General features: G+C 56.1%; 1 protein-coding gene across 3 annotated transcripts in view; it reads right to left on the reverse strand.

Annotated features, from left to right (window-relative positions):
• MEF2D (myocyte enhancer factor 2D) overlaps positions 1-20,606 on the reverse strand; it is a 32,392-nt gene extending 11,786 nt beyond the window's left edge. The window contains exons 1-4 of one of the 3 annotated variants that reach the window (XM_064282720.1): positions 20,256-20,606; positions 3,396-3,470; positions 2,509-2,712; positions 879-1,016 (exon numbers count right to left, since the gene is read on the reverse strand). In XM_064282720.1, the coding sequence (XP_064138790.1) occupies positions 879-1,016; positions 2,509-2,712; positions 3,396-3,449 (396 nt within the window). In that variant the 5' untranslated portion in view covers positions 3,450-3,470; positions 20,256-20,606. Of the gene's footprint in view, positions 1-878; positions 1,017-2,508; positions 2,713-3,395; positions 19,691-20,255 lie in introns of those variants that run through there. The other 2 variants (XM_064282719.1, XM_010594836.3) reach the window with 2 other exon arrangements.
• Between the last annotated feature and the right edge of the window lie 355 nt (positions 20,607-20,961).

Genomic DNA, 20,961 nt, shown 5'->3' on the forward strand with positions numbered 1-20,961 from the left:
TCCCACCAAGGAAGAACATTGGTGGGAATGCTCTGGGGAGCTAGCTCTGGCCCAGAGAACGAGAACACAGCTCTGCTCACCACAGACAGGACCAGGGACACCTGGAACCTCCGAGTGGAGGTGGGTTAGTCCTCAGCCAGGCAGGACACACAGGAGCACGTTAGAGGCCCTGAGTACAGACCCAAACTCACACACACAGCAATTAGGGGCCTGTGCCAGGCATTGGGGACATTCACTGGCAGTCTCTCATCCCTCCAGCCTAATGCAGAAGGAGTTCTCCTCCATCTCACTGCCTTCCCCTTGAGCAGTCTTTGTTTTCCCTAAACAATCTTGGGTGTTCCAGGCTGGGGACATCAGAGCAAGCCCAAGGGGCCCTCTCCCCAGAAAAGACCTGGTCAAACAGCACACTCTCTACTTTCCTGTTATCTAAGGGTCTCACACCATCTACACACTTCTTGCTGGTGAGGGACACATTCCAGGCCTCTTCTGGCTTATACTCCATCCAAGATGAATCCCAGCAGGGGTCACAGGTTTATTATGACCAAGGTCAAAGATTCCTCAGTGGTCACCAATAGCCCCAGCATGGCTCAGTGCGGAACACCCATCAGAGGCAGCCGAGAGGGCTGGGCCGGGCTGCAAAGCCACACCATGCACCACAGGGAGGCTCTGCTCCATGCGACTACTCACGGCCAGTCTATAACTCTGCATCATTTTATCAAACTCCTCGTCTATCTTTTTATATTTCTCCTCCGTCTGGGGGGTCAGGGCAAACACCTCGTCCACCTCAGGGCTCTCACATTCCCTGTGCTTCTTGTGCAGCGCCTGGGGGGGAGGGGCCGGAAGGGGGGGCCAACAGAGAGAGAGTGAGTGGGGCTCACCCCATAGCGCCGGAAGAGCCCGTCGAGCTCCTCGCTGGCGCGCCGGTACTTGTCCTCCAGCAGGGGGCTCTGCTCCAGCGAGTCCTCCCCGTCGGGCTCCGGGCTGTCGCAGCCGTTGAAGCCCTTCTTCCTCAGGGTCTGTAACCGCACTGCTGTCAGTGGGGTAAGTGTCCCTCCCATGCCGGCTTCCCCTGAGGTCCTTCCAACCCTTTGCTAAGACCCTACCCCCATGCTTTCCCCCAATCTCCTTCGTCAGAGCTCCCCAGCACCTCCCCAGCCCCCTTCCTCAGAGTCACCCTCCCATCCCCACTGACAATGCCTCTTGGGGCCGGAGGATCTGGTTGGCGGGGGGAGGCATCAAAATACCCTGGTCACATGGGAGGTGGGCCTAACCCAGCGGATGCAGTTGGCAGGGAGACATGTAATTCTAAGACGATAGGTGGGGAAGGGGCTCCATGGGGGATGGGCTCAGGGGCTGACCACCCTTTGGCAAGCTCTGGTCAGAAGGCACTGAGGACTCTCCAGGGAAGGTAGTCAGGGCTGGCTCTGCCCTTCTCAATCCCTGGGCTCAGCTTAGGAGAAGAGAGACTGACCCCGGTTGCAAGAGTCCCTGGGGACACACACTGGCAGCAATAGCGGGAGAAGGAGACAGAAGACAGAAAAAACAAAATGCAGAAAGACAAGGAGGAAGCCAGCATGTACTGAGTTCCTACTGTGGGCCACCGCTGTACGATGCCCTTGCCGTCACACCCGAGCATCTCACATATACCCACTGCTGTGATCTGAACAAAATTGGCACATCTTAGTGGGTCTACAGAAGACCCCAAAGCTGTCCTCTCCCATGGTCAAAGCATCTACACGTACTTGTTACGTCGTTAAAACGAATGTAAATTTTACATTCTAGTCTAGAGTAAATCGGTTTTCTCTGATATAAAAATAAGGGAAGTTCCTCCAAATCCTTGAATTAAATTCTCACTCCAAGAAGATGGGCCTGTGGCTTCCCGGCACCCTCTTCACTGGCACAGAGGTGCCATACCTCAGTGTGAGCAGCAGAAACTGGGCTGGTCTCGTTCAGTTCACACAACACCCTTCAAAGCAGGTACTGGCCCTATTTGTGGAGGTGGACACCAAGGCCTGAGGAGGCTAAACCATCTGCTCATAGCCAATAAAGGCTAATGCTGGATTCCAAAGCCTGTGTCCTCGACAGCTCACAATGTCGGCTTTCTTTGAAACAGAAAATAGAGCCACAGGGACCCTCACAGAGCAGGAAAGATGGAAACAAAGAGGGGGATAAAGAAAGGGAGACAGAGCAGACCAAAAGCTGGAGAAAGGGAGAAAGAGATAGAGGGAAATAAAACCTGAGAGAAACAGCGGAGAGGTGTTATGTCATGCCTGACGGACATGAAGAGAGCCTTGCAGAGCTGCTGGGGTGGTGGTGGGCGGGTATGGCAGCCCCACCTGATCGCCCAGGAGGCCTCTCCTTCCTCCTTGGGCCCTAGGTTTGTATGAGAGGATGTGGGTTTGTGTGTGTGTGCACACAGGTGAGGGGCAAGGAGGGCAGGTATGCACACACGTGTGCCCAGGCAGGTTTCTGTGTACGTGCTACATGGGCACGTGTGTGGGGGCCCACCTCGATGATGTCAGCGTTGGTGCGGCTCTCGTGAGGCTCATTGTACTCCGTGTACTTGAGCAGCACCTTGTCCATGTCGGTGCTGGCATACTGGAACAGCTTGTTGGAGTGGTTGAAGATGATGAGTGCGATCTCACAGTCACACAGAACGCTCAGCTCGTACGCCTTCTTCATCAGCCCGAACTTCCGTTTGGTGAATGTCACCTGCAGGCGGGCAGGTGGGCGGCCAGGTCTGGCTCAGTCAAGGCCTGCCCAGGAGTCCCAGCCTACAGGCAGCAGAACATAGCCCCTGCCCTCAGGAGCCCCCATTCTCAGGGTGACACATCCCTGGCCTTCAGGCGCCCCCATTCTCAGGGTGACATAGCCCCTGCCCTCAGGAGCCCCCATTCTCAGGGTGACACAGCCCCTGTCCTCAGGAGCTGGCATTCTCAGGGTCCAGGGAAAGAACGGGCCAGCACTCCCGTCAACACATAGCCAAGACACAGCTCAGAGCCAACTCACTGAAGGGAGGAGATTTAGAGGAACAGAACCCCATGCTTCTGTGGTGGAAGCTGGGAAGAGGTCAGGATTGGGGGAGAATAGGAGGGTGTCTTTTGGGAAAGGAGGGGAAGGACTCATCTTGGAAAAAGAGGAGGTGCCCAGGTACGGCCTAAGGCTCACATATGGCTCCTGCATGGGGGCACAGGGCCATCTGGGAATCCTGGGATACAGGGTTCCAAGAGCTGCAGGAAGGTGAGGGCTCCTCTTCTCTCGTCTCAGCCCTTCCCCTTCCATAATACCCTCTAGAGCCCCCTTCTTCCAGGAAGCCCTCTTGGAGTGCCTGAAAGGAATGAAGGCAGAGGCCAGCTCCCTGCCCTCACCCACTGTGTGGCCCCAGGGCCCCTCACCTGTCGGTTCCGCTCATCGGTGATTCGCTGGATCTGAATCTTTTTCCTCCCCATCTTCTCTGAGGGTCTTCAGTGCTAGGGAGGGGAGGGGCTTGAGGGTAGTGGATCTCGGCACACCTTACACTGTGATCATGAAAGGTCTGGGACCAGTGCTCAGTTCATGGTCTGCAGCACACCTTCTGGACAGCCTCCTGGGAGGGGAGGGTCACGAGAGGACTATCAGCTCCCACAACCCCCAGCCCTGTTCCCTGTGCACCCAGGCCAGCCTCACAGTACCCCTGTGAAGGGCTGGCAGTGTCTGAACCCCATTCCCAAAATGAGGAAACGGCAGCTATCTGAGGTGATGGCCTGCCACAGCCAAGCACAGGCTAACATTCTCACTCTGGGCTTAGGACTGGGCCAGGCTCTTTCCACTGTCACTTCTGCCTCTCAGGTTCCAGGCCAGAGTGCGTGGAGCTCCCTAAGGGTCTGGGTCTTAGAGAACCCCCTCATCTTCTCCCCAGATCCAGACTGGTGTGGAGACACCTGGGTTGCCCAGCTGCCCCTCCGGCATAGAACGGTGGTTCCCATTCTAGAGCCTGCTGCCAGGATGTGAGTGTCTCTGGCACCTCTGGTTCAAGAACATATCAGAGCAGGTTGAGCAATGGTCTTCAGGTCTCACTCATGAAACCCTGGGGCCTGAGGTTCCACAGTGGGACCCAGGCCTGGGGAGCTCCTACCCTACTTCGGCCAGAACTCTATGCCAGTCTGCTGAATTCAGTGTCCCTCCGCCTAAACTTTCTGTCTGAAAGATGAGTTCTACCGCTTTAAATAAATAAACAAATAACCAGCCAACCCACCCCTTTAGATCAGTGGCAGGCCTATTTTTTTTCTACAAAGGGTTATATAATAAACATTTCAGGCTTTGCAGGCCATATAGCCTCTGCGGTAATTAGTTAAATCTGCCGCTGTAAACGTGAAAGCAGCTATAGATAATATGTAAGTATATGAGTCTGCGTTCCAACAAAACTATATTTACAAAAAGGGGCAAGAGCCAGCTTTGGCTCTGGGGCCATAGTTTGCCGACTCCTGCTCTAGAGAAATGGGCTCCAAGTCTAGAACGTTAAGCTCAGTCTAATGGTAGTGTTTCCCAGCCTTGTTCACCCTGAAGCACAGAGAAATGTTTAGGGCCGGCTGATATACACTGAGGAGGCTGTTGGCAGCCAGGAGGGTGCAGACACCAGGAGGGAACCCATGTTAGCACACCTGTAACCCACTCATGGCCACTGGGTGAACGGCTCAGATTCCAGAGCCAGGATGGGAAGAGGGCCCCCGCACGCACCACTCCAGGAGGTACCACAGATGGGAGGGGGCATGAAGATGGCAGCCCAGCCTGGGCCAGAAAAGGTTGCATGATCCCAGGTGTGGGCAGTGCCCACACAGACTGGGTGAGTACTCGGGGCTGGAGAGGCCCAGGGCAGGATGGAGGCACCAGATGACCGCAGGGCCCCTGCAGCCCTGAGATTTCAGAAGTCCTTGCATCAGAGATGAAGCTTTCCGGGAGATGCTGGAGGAGGGCAGTGAACATGGGGCCCATGCCTTCTAAAGCCTCTTTGGTTGGGTCCTGGGACGAGCCTAGGCCACAGAAGTCCAGCCCTCCTCTCTGGAGCTCCCCCTCCACAGAGCCCCTGCCCCCATTCAGATTCTGCTACAGAGTCCAGGAAGTAGGACCCCAGCCTCTGTCTGAAACCCCCCTACCAACATGGACAGCGACGTCATTGGAATATTTGATGACAGACAAGAGAGCCACCTCTAAGTAGGAACCTGCCCCCAGTTCCCATTCGCAAGGGCTGCTCAGTTTCCCTGGAGCCTTTCCAGCCCCACTCAATGCGTCCCCCAAGGTACCACAGTGGATGCAAAAATTCAGCCTTGGTGTCTGGGCCATGGGGGTAGGGGAGGGAGAGGCAGGGAATCCGTGGGCTCGGGAGAGCCAGGAACATCCCCTCACATACACACCCTTTCCCTTTACCAAGACCATCCCTCAGGCTTTCCCCAGTCCAGTTGGAAAGAAAGCTTCTGCTCCGTGCAGATGTCCACAGGAAACATTGCTGCCCACCCCTACTCCTAGAAAGAGCCTTCTTTTTCACATTCTAACCTGCGCCCCTCTCAATTTTCTCCCCAGAGAGGCATCCAAGCACCCTTTTCCTGTTTTCCTTGTTCCCAAGGTGCTCTATGGGCCCTGGGCCTCCTACAGTCTGCCTCACGCACACCCTGGGAAGACACCAATACCAGTTCAGCCAGTCCTGGGTTGCCCACCAGGCATCTGGGCCCAGACCAGCTCCAGCCACACCATGTCTTGCCTGCGACTCCAATCTCTGCTAAACCCCAACTGCAAAGGGGTCTGTGGATTTCTGCTCTCCTGCTTCCAGTGTAATTCAAAGGCAGTATTTTCTAGAGCTACAATGTTGTGGGCCTGGTAGGAAAGGGTGGCACATGGGGGACAAGCGGGGTGGCTGAGTTGGCTTTTTAAATGGGATTCTCTGGCCTGGCCTTGAAACCCCAATCTAGACTGATGAATGCAGTATCTACTGCGCTCCTCTTGGCTTACAGCACCTACCTTCCCTTCCTCTCCAATTTTACTATCTGTCTCTTGCAGCCCTTTGTTCATAAGCAAACTCTTGCTGAGATCTAACCTCTATCAGCTTATGGCCAACAATGTCTCTTTCTCCAAGTTGGGGGAGTGCCCTCTCTTTGCTCTCATGACCCTCAGAAAAGTTACTCCTGCAGTCTAACCTCCTGTCTTTGGTTCCCCCAATTATTTACTCTCAGAGTACCCTGTTCTTTTCTTTCTGGCACTTCCTACAACTGCGAATAATTACAATTCTGTGCTTCTGTTTAATGCCGGACTCCCCCTAGGAGGCTGAAGTTTCATGAGGGCAGGAACCACATCTGTCTTTTTCACCACTCTATCGTCTGCAAGAAAGAGCTCAGGAAACATCTGTTTTAGTGTTGTGACCCTGTGGGAAGTCCCTCTTACAGTCTACCCTTCATCAGTCCTGCTGCAGTACCAGCTGCTCTCACTCTATCCCCTGTGGAGGTAGAACCCTTCCTCTCCCAGCTGCCCCTGAAGTTTGTCTGTCTGGACACCCTCCAACCACCTCTGCCACCCCAGTCTTCAACCCTCCCCCCTCTCAGGTTGGCTGGTGCAGAGGGTGAGACTCTAAAGTCTTCTAAGGAGCAGCCCTGAGCACATGGAGATAGAGAGGATGGGGTTGCTCAGGCAACTGTCTCCTGGCAACAAGCTCCCTAGCTGATCTCCTACACCGCCCCCCCCCACCCCCGCCTCATGCTGGGGGAGCTAGGAAGCGAGAGGGATCAGGGATGAGAAGGCAGGGAAGCCACAGAGGCCCACTAAGCATCCTCTTAAAGAACAAAGTCAGGGTTAAAGAGACCAGGCCCCATCTATCTCCACTCCCTGTCAAGGTAGCCCAAAGCACTTTTTATAATCCCACACTTCCCAGGGCCCCTTCCCCACTGCTGCTCCCACCCCTGTGCCAAGACTGCCAGAGAAGGAGATGCCCCTGCCCTGGGCAGTCCTTCCTCTTATCTAACCACAAGCCCTCCGGCAAAGCAGGCTCAGTCTGTAAGTAACGCCTTTCCCCCTCTGCTCTCCATTGCACATTGTTGCAAGCTCTGGTGCAGGAACATGAACTCAACCTTGTCTCTGAAGGAAAGGGTGGCTGGGGCCTGGGTCGGCACCAAGGACCCCAAACTGACCCCTTCCGAGCTGTGGAGGCCTGCCTGCCCAAGCTTTCCTCCTATCCAATTAGGGAGACTTTAATGAACACCTGGACCTCCTTAATAAGCCCTCTCCCTAATTACCCCACCAACTGCCAGGAACCAGAGGCCTGGGCATCTGTTCTCCAGATGTGAGCCTCCCCTCTCCTGCCTGGCCTGGCCCATTCTTCTTTTCCTTCCCAGTCTGCTTCTTCTCTAGGATGCCTTCCCAGATGACCTGGCCCTTGGTTACTCCTCTTCTAGCTCTCTCTTCTGCACTATGCCTGCTATCTGGAACCAGGGTTTAGGAGGGCATCAGACTGCCATGGAGACAGGGAGTCCACCAGGATGGCCTTCCCTCAAAGGCTACGGCTGTTCCTGACTCACTCACTCCTGGGCAAGGCTGGCAGGGCAGGGCTGGGCAGGGTGGACTTCCTGCAGGCTGTGGAGGGGGCAAAGGTAGGGCTTTCTCTGATAGAGAAAGGAGCAAGGAGGGAAGGCAGGCAGCTGGGCCAGACCCCAGGAAGGCGGGCATAGACCCATCCTCTGTGGAGATGGGTGGCTGCAGAAAAGCCTCCAAAAATGGAAAATAGGGAGGATATAGGGCAGGAGGAGGGGCTGAGGGGACCAGAGACTGGGAGGTCCCGAAGGAACACTAAATCAGTTAAAAAAAAAAAAAAAGTTGTCATCAAGTCAACTCCGATTCAAGGCAACACTATACGTGTCAAAGTAGAACTGTGCTCCACAGGGTTTTCCAATGGCTGATTTTGGGGCAGTAGATCACCAAGACTTTCTCCCAAGGCCCTTCTGGGTGTCCTTGAACCTCCGCCTTTTTGGTCAGCAGCTAAGTGGTTTAACCATTTGCACGACCCAGGGACTCCAAAAGGACTCTAAGACACACATTTTTCCAAGCTCAGCTACTAACTCAGTAGGAACCTTAGAGTTGTATTTACATGCAAATTAGAAGCAGATAACATCCAAATGTATCCTAAAGGGGGTCTTGGTTTGGAGGTGGTATGGAGGAAGAAACAGGCCCTGGCCTCCCCCCAAAGTAACACCTCTTGGTACCTGAGCAATATTCAAACCATTCTCGGGTTTCAGAATGATGCTATCTCAGTTCCTGTGTGAGGGTGTCCTGGGGCCAGCTGGGGGGGCAAGGGGGTCGGTAGGGGCAGCCTCCCTGGAGCGGCAGTTGCAACAGGGCTGAGCAGGTCTGCCCTTCCTGGGGAGCTGCAGAAGTTCTTTCCAGTGGCTGGCCTCCACCCCTTTCTCTCCCCCTGTTATCAGGGGAGTACCTGCCTCTCCTTCTCCCCTACACCCTTACACCCACATATGCTCTCTGTCCGTGTGGCCCAGAGGCTCAGAGGAACCACAGGGCATCTATTTCCCGAACTCCCACATCAGCGCAGGTCAAAACAGAGCAGATGCCCAGACACTGAGTGTGTGGCCCCATGTCACAGAGCAAACCCCAAAACCAAACCTGTCACTGTCCAGTCGATGCCAACTCATAGCGACCCTACAGGACAGAGCAGAACTGCCCCATAGAGTTTCCAAGGCTGTAATCTTTATGGAAGCAGACTGCCACATCTTTCTCCCACAGAGGGGCTGATGGGTTCGAACCACTGACTGAGCACTTAACCACTGCACCACCAGGACTCCTCTGTCACAGAGCAATGGGCCTCAATCCTGCTCTTCCACACAGTGAAGAGAGGGTGTTCTCATTAAGCGGGGCCTTCATCCCTTCCTCCCAGGCTGCTCAGGGCTGCAGGCTGTGGACTGAAGGGGAAGGCAGGAGGCGCTGGAGACAGCTGTCATCCCTCCTCCCGCCCCTTCCCCGTGGCTGGGCTGCAGGGCATGAAATAAGCAGCAGGCGCTGGGGGAGGGGGGTGACAATCCAATCCACCTGTCACCCCCACAGTCAGGCGGCCTCAAGCAGCCTGCTCACTAACGAATGAGGAGGCGTGGGTGAGGCAGACACACAGAGGGGGATGGCAGAGGGGGACAGACATACAAACGCAGGAAAGGAGACCGAGTCCAAGAGGAGAGCAGTGTGTGGGACAGAGACAGTGATGGAGACAGACCAGGAGGTGGCCAGAGGAGAGAGGCAGGAGACCAGACAAAGACTCAGAGAAGCAGGGGAAGAACAAGGGGCAGGTTCAACAACTGCTTGCAGAATTCTGACTGGAGGGCTGGGCGCTGGGGGCATAACTTGAAAGGATACCATCCCTGCCGTCTCAGAACTTGCAGTGCAGCCAAGTGACAGACAAGGGAGGGGCAGGTCCCACCCAGGGCAGGGAGTGTCACAGGGGCTCTCTGGGACCTGGAGCAGGGCCAGACAGGGCCCAGAAAGGACCATCCAGGCTCTTGAGGCTCTGTTCAGAGTGGGCAGAGATGAGGGCCTAGGACCAGGGCTGCCCAACTCTGCTGAGGTCCAGGTTCTCAGCCAGGGGCCCTCTCAAGCTCCTGGGCACTGCCTCCCTTCCCAGCTCCCGCCCCTGCCAAGGGCTTCCAGACTTCCTAGTCATTCTCTGAACCTCAGCCCTGGAACCTCTTCCCTCTAAAGCAGAGACACTGCAGAGGAGCTCTGGAGGATGGAGTGGAAAGACGAACCAACGACTTCCCACAAACACAAAGAGATGGGGCCCAGGCAAGGCGGACTGGGGGCATGTTTCAATGGTTCACAGCCCCTGGAGCACACACGTGGAGCCTTTTCTCCCCAACACTGCACTAGCCCCAAAGTGGGCATTTCTCCTCCAAAGTCTAATAAACAAAGGCAGTGCCTGGGGCTCACATTGTCTCTGCCTCCCAGCGCCCCTTGGCCTCTCTCTGGCCTCCCGCTTACCCTCCATTCCCTCCCGTCCCTCGGCTCCTCCTGCCCTCTTCCCACATGGCAGCCTCTCTCCTTTCACCCCAGGGTTCCTCTAGGGTCCCCAGCCCTAAGCCTCCTCCCTTCAAGGCTGTATCTAGCAGGCTTACTACTCAAACCCCTGGTTCCCACCATCTCCCCCTTCCTCAGGGACTCCCCTCCCCCAGCCCCAGCAGCCTCAGGGCTGGGCAGGGGCTATTTTTAGCCTGGGCACTGAGCTAATTTTAACTCACCGACAGGGGACCTGGGGGCGGGCTGGCCAGCCTGCGGGGGAGGGGAGGGCCAGTTCAGGAAGGCTGGGGCTGGGGCGGGGGTGGTCTCAGGTCCCAGGGGCCCTAGGAACTGCAAGTGGGGGGTGGACACAGCGGACACAGCTTAAGGGACAGGAACCAACTTGCCAAGGGGAGAAGCCGGTATGGGAGGCAGGGCTGGGAGCCCTCCCCACAGCTTCCGCTGGACAACTCTCCTGTGCCCCACCCTAGGCTTCCCACCCTCTCTTCCCTGGCAAACCTCCTGGGATGGAATCATCCTGTTCTCTACCCAGGAGATGCCTTGAGGGTGGGGGGCTGTCTCCTGAGCCTCCTCTACTGCTTCCCCACCCTAGCTTGTCCTTCCTGTAGTCTAGCGCTCATCCTTCCTGTAGCAGCTATGGGCTGTATGGCTCCCTATGGAGCCCGCAGACCTCCTCCCCAGGTCCCAGCAGCTCCTACCCAAGCTCTGGCCCTCCCCTGACAGCTTGTGGGCTGGCTCCTAGGCACTCCCCTCATGTTCCTGGAGCCACCCAGCCTGTTTTTAGGAAGTATTTGGGGGCAATGAGATTGAATCCTAGTAAGAAAAGGGCAGATGAGGCAGGGCAATGAACAGCCCAGGGAAATACAGGGGCTCTAGAAACCCTTGTGGCACAGTGGTTAAGAGCTGCGTCTGCTAACTAAAATGTCGGCAGTTTGAATCCACCAAAGTGCTCCTCGGAAACTCTATGGGGCAGTTCTACCCTGTCTTATGGGGCTGCTAAAAATCGGAATCAACTCGATAGCAACTTTTTTTTTGTTTTAGGCTGGGATTCTGGATGCCTGGGTTCTAGTCCCTGCTCTGGCTCTATCTAACTCACTATGTGAGTGACCCTGAACAAGTCACTGCCTCCTCCAGGCTTCATTCCATGGCCTTTAAAATGGGCGGGGCGGGGGGGGGCGGGCAGGGAGAGGTCGAGAAAATGAGTAGACTAAGCACCCAAATGCCCTTCCAGCCCAGATACTCTATTCCTGTGCTCTTTGGAAAGGCCCAAGATTCCACAGAGAGGTTACAGAAGAGTTGGTCTCATTGGGCCCATCTGCCTCCAGCTGGGGGAAAGGGGCAATGTGGAGGCAAGGAGAGAGCAGGAGTGGGGAGAGGGAGTGCTTTCACAGTCAGCCAGGGCAGGTGCCAGGTGGGGCACAGGAGGTCCTCAGGGCAAGGGTTCAGCCACCCCAAACCCCTTGCACACGTGAAATGCCTATCAGACCCAGGGCTTGGGGCCATCTTCTCCTGGTAACTAGGCAGTGACTGGCCCAAGGTCACCATCATGTTCCTTGGCAGGGTCAGTTCTGGAACCCACGCCTGAGCCTCACTTCACACTCCACCCCAATAGGCTGAGCAGCAATGACTCATTGCCACTCATTTGCATGGGGATTTGCATAGTGTCTCTGACCTTATTCCTTCAGGCTCAACTTCCCATTCCAGGACTATGCCTCCCCCACCCAGCATCCCTGGGTACTTAGGGACCCCAAGTGGGGTTCTTAGCACCCAGCCCACCCTTCTCCAGAAAACCTTCTTGAATTAATAAACACGCCCAGAGGTACTGTATACAGTGCTCAATCTGACAGGGTCCTCTACTCTTGAACAAGTTCCCAAGGGGCAGGAATGCTGGAGGCAGGTGGACAATTGTGGCCATCTTACTGTCTGGGGGCTCCGCAGGAGAAGAGTTCCATTCTCCACCTGAGTGCCAAGGTTGGAGCAGCAGGAGAATGGGGGTGGGCTGTCCTTTACTTCTGCCTCTATTCCCACTTCCAAAACCCACCCTCAAAAATGCAGAATGAGGGGAAATGGCCTAGTACAGCAGGCAAGACAGGTGAAGACTACAGAAAGGACTTCCCAGGGCTGAGTCCCTGGACTCAGAGTAGTCTCTGGGGCTTAAACTCGCTCTGTCAGAAGGCACCTAACAAAGCATGGGCAACTGGTGACATTTGGGGCGGGGGGGCATGGCTCTGGCATTACACTCCAACCAATGGGAGCTGGCAGATAACCAGTCCCCTGCCTCCCTTGAAGTCTGACCTCCATTTGTCCAGTCCTAGTATCTACATTTCCAGACATACCCTCTGAGACAGTGAAGCCCAGCAGTGGTCTCCTATCCTGGGAAGTCCTTCCTGCTATCTAACCACCATCCCTCCCACTGTAGCCCACCCTTCTACTGCAACCTAAGCCTGTTTCAGTCATCTACATGAGAGTGGTGGACAGGGGCCCTTGGCCATCAGAAGCCTCTGCTGAGGAGAGGTGGGGCGGTTGGGACGGTTGGTATGTCACCTTCCACCTCCCCACCCAACTTCCCTCTGGGGTCTCAGGAGACAGAAGTGAAAGTGGCAGCTGGGGCCTTGGGGGCGGGTCAGCTTGAGAGCCGTTGGGGTGAGCATAATGCCACAGTGCTGGGTCTGGGCCACGTGCCATTGCAGCGGGTAGGCTGATGGTTAGTCCAGGGGAGGGACTTCCCATGGAAATGAGGGTATGGGGTAACGATGGGGTGTGGGCCCCTGGCCAAAGGAAGCACAGGCTGAAAAGGAATGAATTGAGAGAAACAGGCAGTGGATGATCCCAGAAGGGCACTCTCTTCTACAGTAGTGGTTTGTTCCTGGTTTTAAGCAGCAAGATTCTTTCTTCTCATCCAGAGAACAGACGCAGGGCTGCCCTGGCTGAAGCAGATGCTGAAATGTGAAGGCAAGGAGAGAGGAGAAGGGGCCTGAGGCCTGGGCCCTCAGAGTGGACAGCACCAAATCTAAGAGATGGTAGAGGGTCAGAATGTAAAGTGTCTACCTAAAATTATGACAGTGGACCAAAGGAGGCCAAACCAATCAGGGAAAGCAAATCCCCCTAGAGACATCATGATCTCGGGAAGCCACCGAGGATTTAAAGGGGCCGCTCAGGGCAGCGGCTAGATCTCCTTCTGACTCAAAAGGACAGTCCTCTAAGCCCCTGGCAGGGGAGGACGGGCAGTGCGGTCGTGTGGGTCTGCTGAGGCGGCCAACCAGGCAGCTTTTACAGGATTAGCTTGCTGCTTTCAGGAAAGGTGCCAGGTGAGGCTAAGATGCCCAGTCAGATGGAGGGGGAGCCCTGGCAGGCGAGGGGCAGTATCAGAACATGGCTAAGTAAATATATGCTCCCAGGTTTGTGCCCCTCACCAATACCCAGCTTCTCACCCTCTTATAAAGACACTACAAGGCCCCTCTGATTCCTGCCAGCTAGGACCCCTGCCTACCAAGCTTTCCTTGCCATTCCCATGATCGGGGCTATCCTTCCTCTGAGTTGGAAGTCCTGCCTGCTGTCTACTCTTAATCCCTCTGTGACACTTTAAAACCAGGGCCCCATTCCCAGGAGCAGGTGACAGGGCTGAGGGGTTCCTCCCTCTCCCCTCCCTCTCCGTTCCCTACCCCCTGGGCTGACAGGTGGGGGAGACAAGAGAAAGCAGCTGGGCCAGGACACCTGTCCCCACCCAGCCAGCCTGGGCCCCACAGGCCTGCCAGGGGCATGGGGGAAGTCAGCATAGAGGCAGGCAGCTGTGGGGGCTGGAGGAAAGAGGCGCAGAGGGCAGGCAGAGAGGTGCCTGGGAAGGCCCGCAGCAGCCCCTTCCAGATTAGCCCTTCATCACGGTACATCTCCAACCATCACCACTCACGGAACACACAACACTTGCCATGCTCTGAAGGCAAAAAATATCGAAGTCATCTGTGCCACCCTCTTGCCTCCACGTTACTTGATCCAGCCAGGGTGGGAAGACCCCGCTAAAAGAAGAGACTCACTCCTCCTTCCCTCTCTTCCCTGGTGCTGTTTCCCTTGAGGTTTGGGGATGGGCTCTCTCTTACGTCTTAGTCCACAGAAGTGATGGAGAAGAGGCTCTTCCAACTCTCAAGCCCAGGTATTTGCTGGTGGGTGGGGGAGGGGAAATCATGATGCATAAGTAAGCGCTGCAGCCAGAGGGATTTGGTAAGACTTGTGGGGCGAAGTGTGGAGGGGGCAGGTTCTGAGACAAGAAGACAGCTGGTCAGGGAGGGCAGGGCTGGGCTCAACTTCCCGAGCTCATCCCAGGCTCAGACTGAGCCCTAAGTCTGGATGGAGGGCCCCACAGCGCTTCCTCAGTCCCTCCTTCCTCCCAAGATCCCTATCCTGGACACCAGTTCCCTGGGCCAGGCTGGGGCCACGGGTCTGAAAGGAAGGACAAAATGACTTTCTGAGCATCCACTCTGTGTGGGGCACCACACATTTTCCCACTGAACTCCTTTCCATTCCCATGTGAGGCAGGTGGCAACATCTCCCTTTCAAGATATGGAAACCAATTCAGAGATGGGCAGGGACTTGCCCAAGGTCGCCAGCAATAAGTGGCAGAGGTGGGCTGGTTGCTGAGCTAAGCGCTTCCTTGAACAACCTCCCTCTGCCTGTGAGTTATAGCGCATTCCTTCCAGGGCAGAGTCCCCAACTTCCGGGCCTGGAAGACTCCAGTCGGCCATGCCTCTGCCTTCAGACAAGTCCAGGCCTCTCGTGGCTCAGGCCTTCCTGCTCCATCTAGCCTCTCTCCTCATCCATCCCACAGGGCAGCTCAAGCGATTATTGGTGGGTACTTTTTTACTCAGGAGGGGTCTCTGCGGGTCTTTTGTTCCTGACCTCATGCCCTTGCCTTGTGAGCTTTCTCCCACGGCCGAAGACATTATCTTCTCAGGGAATCACAGCAACATCTCCCCTCAACTTGCCATCAAACCTTAATCCTCTACCCTTCTGCTAGGGAATCCCACTTGGTTAGTGCTTCAACATGTCATCTTTCTCTCAGGTTTCCCTGGGCCTGACTTCTAATCTCTTCCTTAACCTCAGACAAAAACACCTCCGAGCTGGGAAAGCTTGGGCAAGTCACGTAAATCTCTGAGACTCTGTTTCCCCAACTATAAAACACAGTTGTGGAGAGAAATAACTGGGTCTTCATATGTTACCATGCCCAGCACAGAGCTTGGCACACAGGGAAACAATAAATAGAAGTTTTTTGAGACATACCACCACACCCCTACCCGCTCTAAACCACCCCCTACCCCAGGATCTCAAAAAGTTTTAAGTTTTGTTTTCTAAAATATACTGAAAAAATATTTGTGTGGTGAGGTAGGGGGTGGGGAGGGGAGGATAGTGCCTGAGGGTAAAGCTCCCTTCACCAGGGAGCAAAAAAAGCTCCTTCTCTATATGCTTTCCTGGTCGGCCCAGCTCCTAGGGGAGTGGCCAAAGCACCCAGCCAGGGGCACTATGCCAAGGTCAGTGGCCAGGCCCAGAGCCCAGAGCCTCCTGGGAGGGTGAGTTTAAATGAGTAAATATGGTCCCGCCTGGGTGTGGTCTGCAACAGACCAGAGCCTGGGACAAATCCCTCCTCTCCCCTCTAAGAGGCTCCACTCTCACCTTACAGGAGATAGGAGAGAGACGAGACAGCAGGTACCCACCCTTTACCCCCTCATCCAGGCTACCAGGGTCCTGTGAAGAGTCACTGAATGTATCCCCCAATACTCACACTGGCCAGAAGCACAGCTTGACTCCCAGGAAGGGGAAGTTGTGGCCTAGGCCTCAGGAAAAGGCAAAAACTCAGATGCAGGGCCTTGAGGGTCATCTAGGGCAGGCCCCAAAATGCCTGAGGGCTCAGATGCAGCCTTGATACCTGAGTGGCTGTGCTCATCAGGATGAGTGGGGAAGACAACAGAGACCAGCCACAAACCACCGAAACACCCAGACGTTTGGCTCACTGAGAGACTGGGTGAACTCCTGTACACCTGGAAAGCTGAGGTCCCACGAGCAGCGACTTATGCAAGGACACAACTGTCAGTGTGAGGGACACAGCCAGGCTGGGCCAAGCCACAGCGAGGGATAGATGGAGGAGGAGGGGCACAAAGGGCAGGGATGGAAGTCAACTAGGGCTCCTGACTCACAAGCCATGTTCTTTACCTCACAGACAGGGCTCCATCTGTCCATCTGTGGTCTAACCTCAACCCCTCCTGCTGCAATCAACCCTTCTCTCTTCAGAGTTCTTGCCATGCCCTTCGCCTTCTTGCCTCCAGTCCCCCACCCCATCCCCACTCCAATCCTTTAATCATCTTTGCCATTTGCTACCCCCGCCCCCACAGGGCGGCAGCTGCTCCGTGGGTGTCTACACACCCGAGTGTATGCATTGCACACCTTCATGCATGTGTGCCACTAAATGCTGCAGACCTGCCAGGCGCATCTGGGCATGTCAGTCTGCACAAGGCCCCTGCTGGGGGAAAAGGGGCCCAAAGGCTCACCCGACGACAACTCCTGGAGAAACTCTCCTCACAATACTTTCAGCTGCAGGCAAGGGGACAGAAGAGAATATAAATATTCCAGGAGCCGAAGAGCACCATTCCCACTAGACCAAAGGTCAAGGTCTTTCAGCAGAGCTACCAAGAGCCACTGGAGAAGAAAGGGCTCTGAGATCCCCTCTGTGCCCAAACCAAGTTAGAATCATCTCTCTTTCCCCCACCTAGCCCCACTGGGAAGTTCTTCCTCTAGTGTAAGCTCCATCCTATCTGCTGCAATCGTGGATAGACAGAATGACATCAATCACAATACTAACAGGCATCCAGCCTCCAGAACATAGCTCCTAGCACCTAATACCTCCCCCTCCCCACATGAGTAAGTCACCAACCTGGGACAGATGGACAGACAGTTGACCAGACTCCGGCCACAGGACTGGCTCATAAAAGCCACCGGCGATTACAGTGATGCCGAGGCTGTGCTGGCCCCACCAACGTCCCCTCCTTCCCTTGTAAAAGGAAGATAATTGCATCAAACCAGTTGGCCTAAGAGAGCCTGGAGAGTCCCAGCCATGGTCCAAGGGGGTGGGGAGAATCCACCACCATGGTGCCCAAGATGACAGGCCAAGGCCAGACCCAGAATCTTATCCTCGATGGCTGGTTCTGGGCCCACGCCTGATCCTACCTACTCAGATCTCAGGTGGACACCAACTATGTATGATTTGTGTCCATGAGGTCTAGGCCTATATTGCCCACCCACTTTTCTAAAGGTTCCTCCCTCCCTACCTCCTCTTCTCTAGTAAGGCCACAACGCCCCTGAACTGGAAGTTCAAAGAAGCAGGGTCCTGGCTCCAAATACAACCAGGAAAATGTTGAACCCACTTATTTGTCCCTGGATTCCCCTTACCCCCATGGAGGTAGAGAGGTGAGTAACAAAACACCTACTACAGGGCCTGCAGCAGGCCAGAGTAACCACTGAGATTCTAGACCCAGTACCATACCAATGAGGAAGGACAGGAGGCCAAGTTAACCAGCAGGAGAGAGGTGATAGGATGCACAGAGGACCAGGCCTCTCTGGGTACTAGGGCCAGGGTTCCCCTCCTACCACACCACTAAGGGACCTTTCCAGGGGAGAGTCAGAGGAGGAGGGTGAGAGGGGCTGCACCAAAATCAATGAGGGTCTAACCCCAAGGCCTTCTCCTCTTATTCCCTCAGGACCAGGAGGCCTCCCCCAGCCTCCTTGCTGCTATTCTTCCTGCCCCTAACCTGGAGAGTCTCCCTTCCACCTTCTCCTCCCTTCACACCTCCCAGGAAAGACCCAAAGAAGATTTAACAAAACAAAACAAAAAAAAACCCTGCTGGAGAGAGATTATATAACAGCAGCCAGGAAGACTATCATATCTCCTGGCCTATGAGAAGAGCCAGGAGCCAAGAGAGACAAAGCCGGGAAGCCCGAGCCCCTTCAGCCCAGGGGCGCCAGGCGCACAGTAGGGTGGCCAATGGCCAGCACCTGCCACCCCTTCCAAGTCCTCCACGACTCTGTTCCAGGCAGACGGTACAGGAGACAGAAGCTCTAGCCCAACTCCCACACCAATCCTCCACCGTAAGGATTATGACACTCTCTGACTGGGTCCTTCTTCTCCCCTCAGACTAGGCCCTCCAAGAGCACAGATTGCATGTCTTCCTCCCTGGTGTCTGTCCCATATGAAGCTGTGCCTGAAAGAGCAGATAAACTAATGCGCTGACACAGATTTGCTGTGTGATGTCAGGTAAAAAGTTCATCATCTCTGGGTCTCTAAAGGAATTTGAGTGACAACTCCTCCCTTCCTCAGAGTAACCAGAGACCGCTCCCCTTATAAATGCACACGCACACGCACACACACACACACACACACACACACACCCATGTGTTGGAGGGCAGAGGGATTACAACAAAGAGAATACGACCACTGAGTCCCTGAGAGCCCAAGTGCCTGTGCTGAGGCAAGGAAGAAGAGCGACGCATATGTTCCCAAACCCATCCAGCGTTCCCCAATTACCCCGCATAAGCAGGTCCTCAGGCACCTCCATGCTAATCCCACCCCACCCCCCATCTTCTGCCCAACACACTGAGAAACCACAGGAAGGAAATTCATTCCCAGGCAGGCCGTGGGAGCTGGGAGAGCCAGGCTATAAGTCCTGGGGCGTTTGTGACCCAGAGGCCGCAGGGGGATGGACATCTGTGAACACTGACATGGGCCTTTTCAATGCTCTCCTTGCCTACTGAGACCTCTCTACTGGGAGTTTGGAGGATAGCGAGAAGTGGACAGCTCCCTAACCACAAAACACCCAATCTCGTGCTGGCCCAGGCTCCCCTCCTATCTAGAGGCCAGAGCAGCCCAAGGTCACCACCCCAGATGGCAAACTTCCCATGGTACTGGCTGGCCCCTGAATTGCTGGGCCCTAAATTTCTGAGACCCATTGAAGGGGTAGGAGGAAGGAGTGGGTTAGTGTCACCTCCCAAAAGACCTCAAGTGAGAGGGAGGTTCAGGAAAGGGGGAACACAGGATCTATCCATTGTACCCTCCCCCAGTCCGTCAACAATGCAGCGTGAGAGGAGGCAGAGAGAGCCCCCCACTCAGAAGGACAAACCTGTGATAACCCAGTCATTGGCTGCAGGTGTGTCCACACCCAGGGGCCCCTATTTCATGGGGAGAGACCTCAAGAGGTCAGCCTGAATCACTGGGGGAGGCAGTCCCTTTCCCTCAACTCCATGAGACCCAAATATGATAAGAAGGAAGCCGACACTATGTTGTGAGACTAAATGAACTTTAGTCTCCTCGGCCCTCCCTTCCAAAAGCCCCCCAACTTTCCTTAGACCCCCATTTCCAGCCCAGTTCAGCCTGACATTGGAGAGAGGGACTGGAGAACTCTTGTCCAGATGTTGAACAGCTGCAAACTTCTGGTCGGGGGTTCTCCAGCTGGGGCTGCTGACAACCAGATCAGAGGTGTCAGGAAACAGGGCTAGGAGGTCCCGAAGAAGGGTCCCTAAGTGCCCACCTCCGTGGCGACTTTGCGTCCCAACTCCACAGACACCCCGCAAACACGAGCCCTGGACACACACACACTCACACACCCCAACCCACCACCCCGGTGTCATCTGAACAACATCCCCCTTCCCTCCCCCGCTTCCCAAACAGCTGCGGCTCCCCCCCCCCCGCCCCCACCCTCCCGCCGCCCTCCCAGGCCCCCTTCTGCACCATTTCGGGCCAAGGAGGAGGGAACAGGCGGCGCGAAGAGGGAGAGGGAGGGAGGACCGGCTGTTAAAATGTCAGTCGCTCCCGGCTGTCACCGGAGACCCCCTCTGAGGATGGCACCCCTTCCCGGGTCACTCAGAAACCGTCGTAACCTCTGACCACCAGCAGACCGGCGCGCCCCCAAGCCGCTCGTCCCCACCCTGTCCCCTCAGCACCCAAGGGAATTACAGCCCACTCTACTTGTCCCCCACAGCCGACTCCCCAACACAAACAAACATTCCCCCTTGTAATCTCCCGCGAGCGTCACACGCAAACACGGCCCGCTCCGCGAGTTCCCCCCAGACCAGGGGGCCACCCCATCCCACCCCTCAGGGGGACGGTCTAGACCACCCTCCACCCCAACCCCAGGACGGGGTGGGGGAGGGGGCGCCTTAAAGTGGTAGACACGTTATTTTTCTTTACTCACCGGCCCAGCTGGTGGAGAGGGATGTCGCGGCGAGGAGGGGGCAGCCCTCGCCCTTCGTCCGGGGGATCGTCAACACCGAGAAGCCGAAGCACCGGGCGGAGGGAATAATAAATGAGGCCGGCGTCCGCACGGGCCCTGGGCGGCGCCGGGGGGCCTGGGCCCCCGTTGCGGACGCGGGGGCGGGCAGACGGGCGGCGGGCAGGCGGGGGACTGGGGCCAAGCGCCCGAACCACCTCGGCTGTTGTTGATATTTTGCTTCCTTCCTCCTTTCGGGCTCCAAAGGTAACTCCTCCAGCCCCCGGGAGTCGAGGCCGACGTAGGCACAGCTCAGCCTAGCTTGAGGGGTTGGGGAACAGGGGTGATGGACAGGCGGGGGGGCCAATGGGAGGAACCGGTGGGGACTGGGCGGGGCCGGAGCAGGGGCGGTCCCGGGGACGCGGCCCCGCCCCTCCCTCCCTAAGGCCGGCCGGGCCGGGCCGGGCCGGGTCGGCCCTCACCCCCACCGCCCCCCCCAAGCAGGCTGCAGCGCCGGGAGTGGCAGATCCCTCCGCCAGCCGGACGGGAGGGAGGAAGGGACCCAGCAAGGCGAAGTAGGGAGGCGAGACCCAGAGGCCTTTAAAGGGATCGGCCCGCGCCTGTGGTCCCCCTCTGAGCACGCTGGGACGGCTGCCTAGTGCTGCTGCCACCATGCGCTCAAGGAGGTCCT

This window comes from Loxodonta africana, chromosome 3 (genome assembly GCF_030014295.1).
Source record: "Loxodonta africana isolate mLoxAfr1 chromosome 3, mLoxAfr1.hap2, whole genome shotgun sequence".
NCBI classification, from domain to species: domain Eukaryota; kingdom Metazoa; phylum Chordata; class Mammalia; order Proboscidea; family Elephantidae; genus Loxodonta; species Loxodonta africana.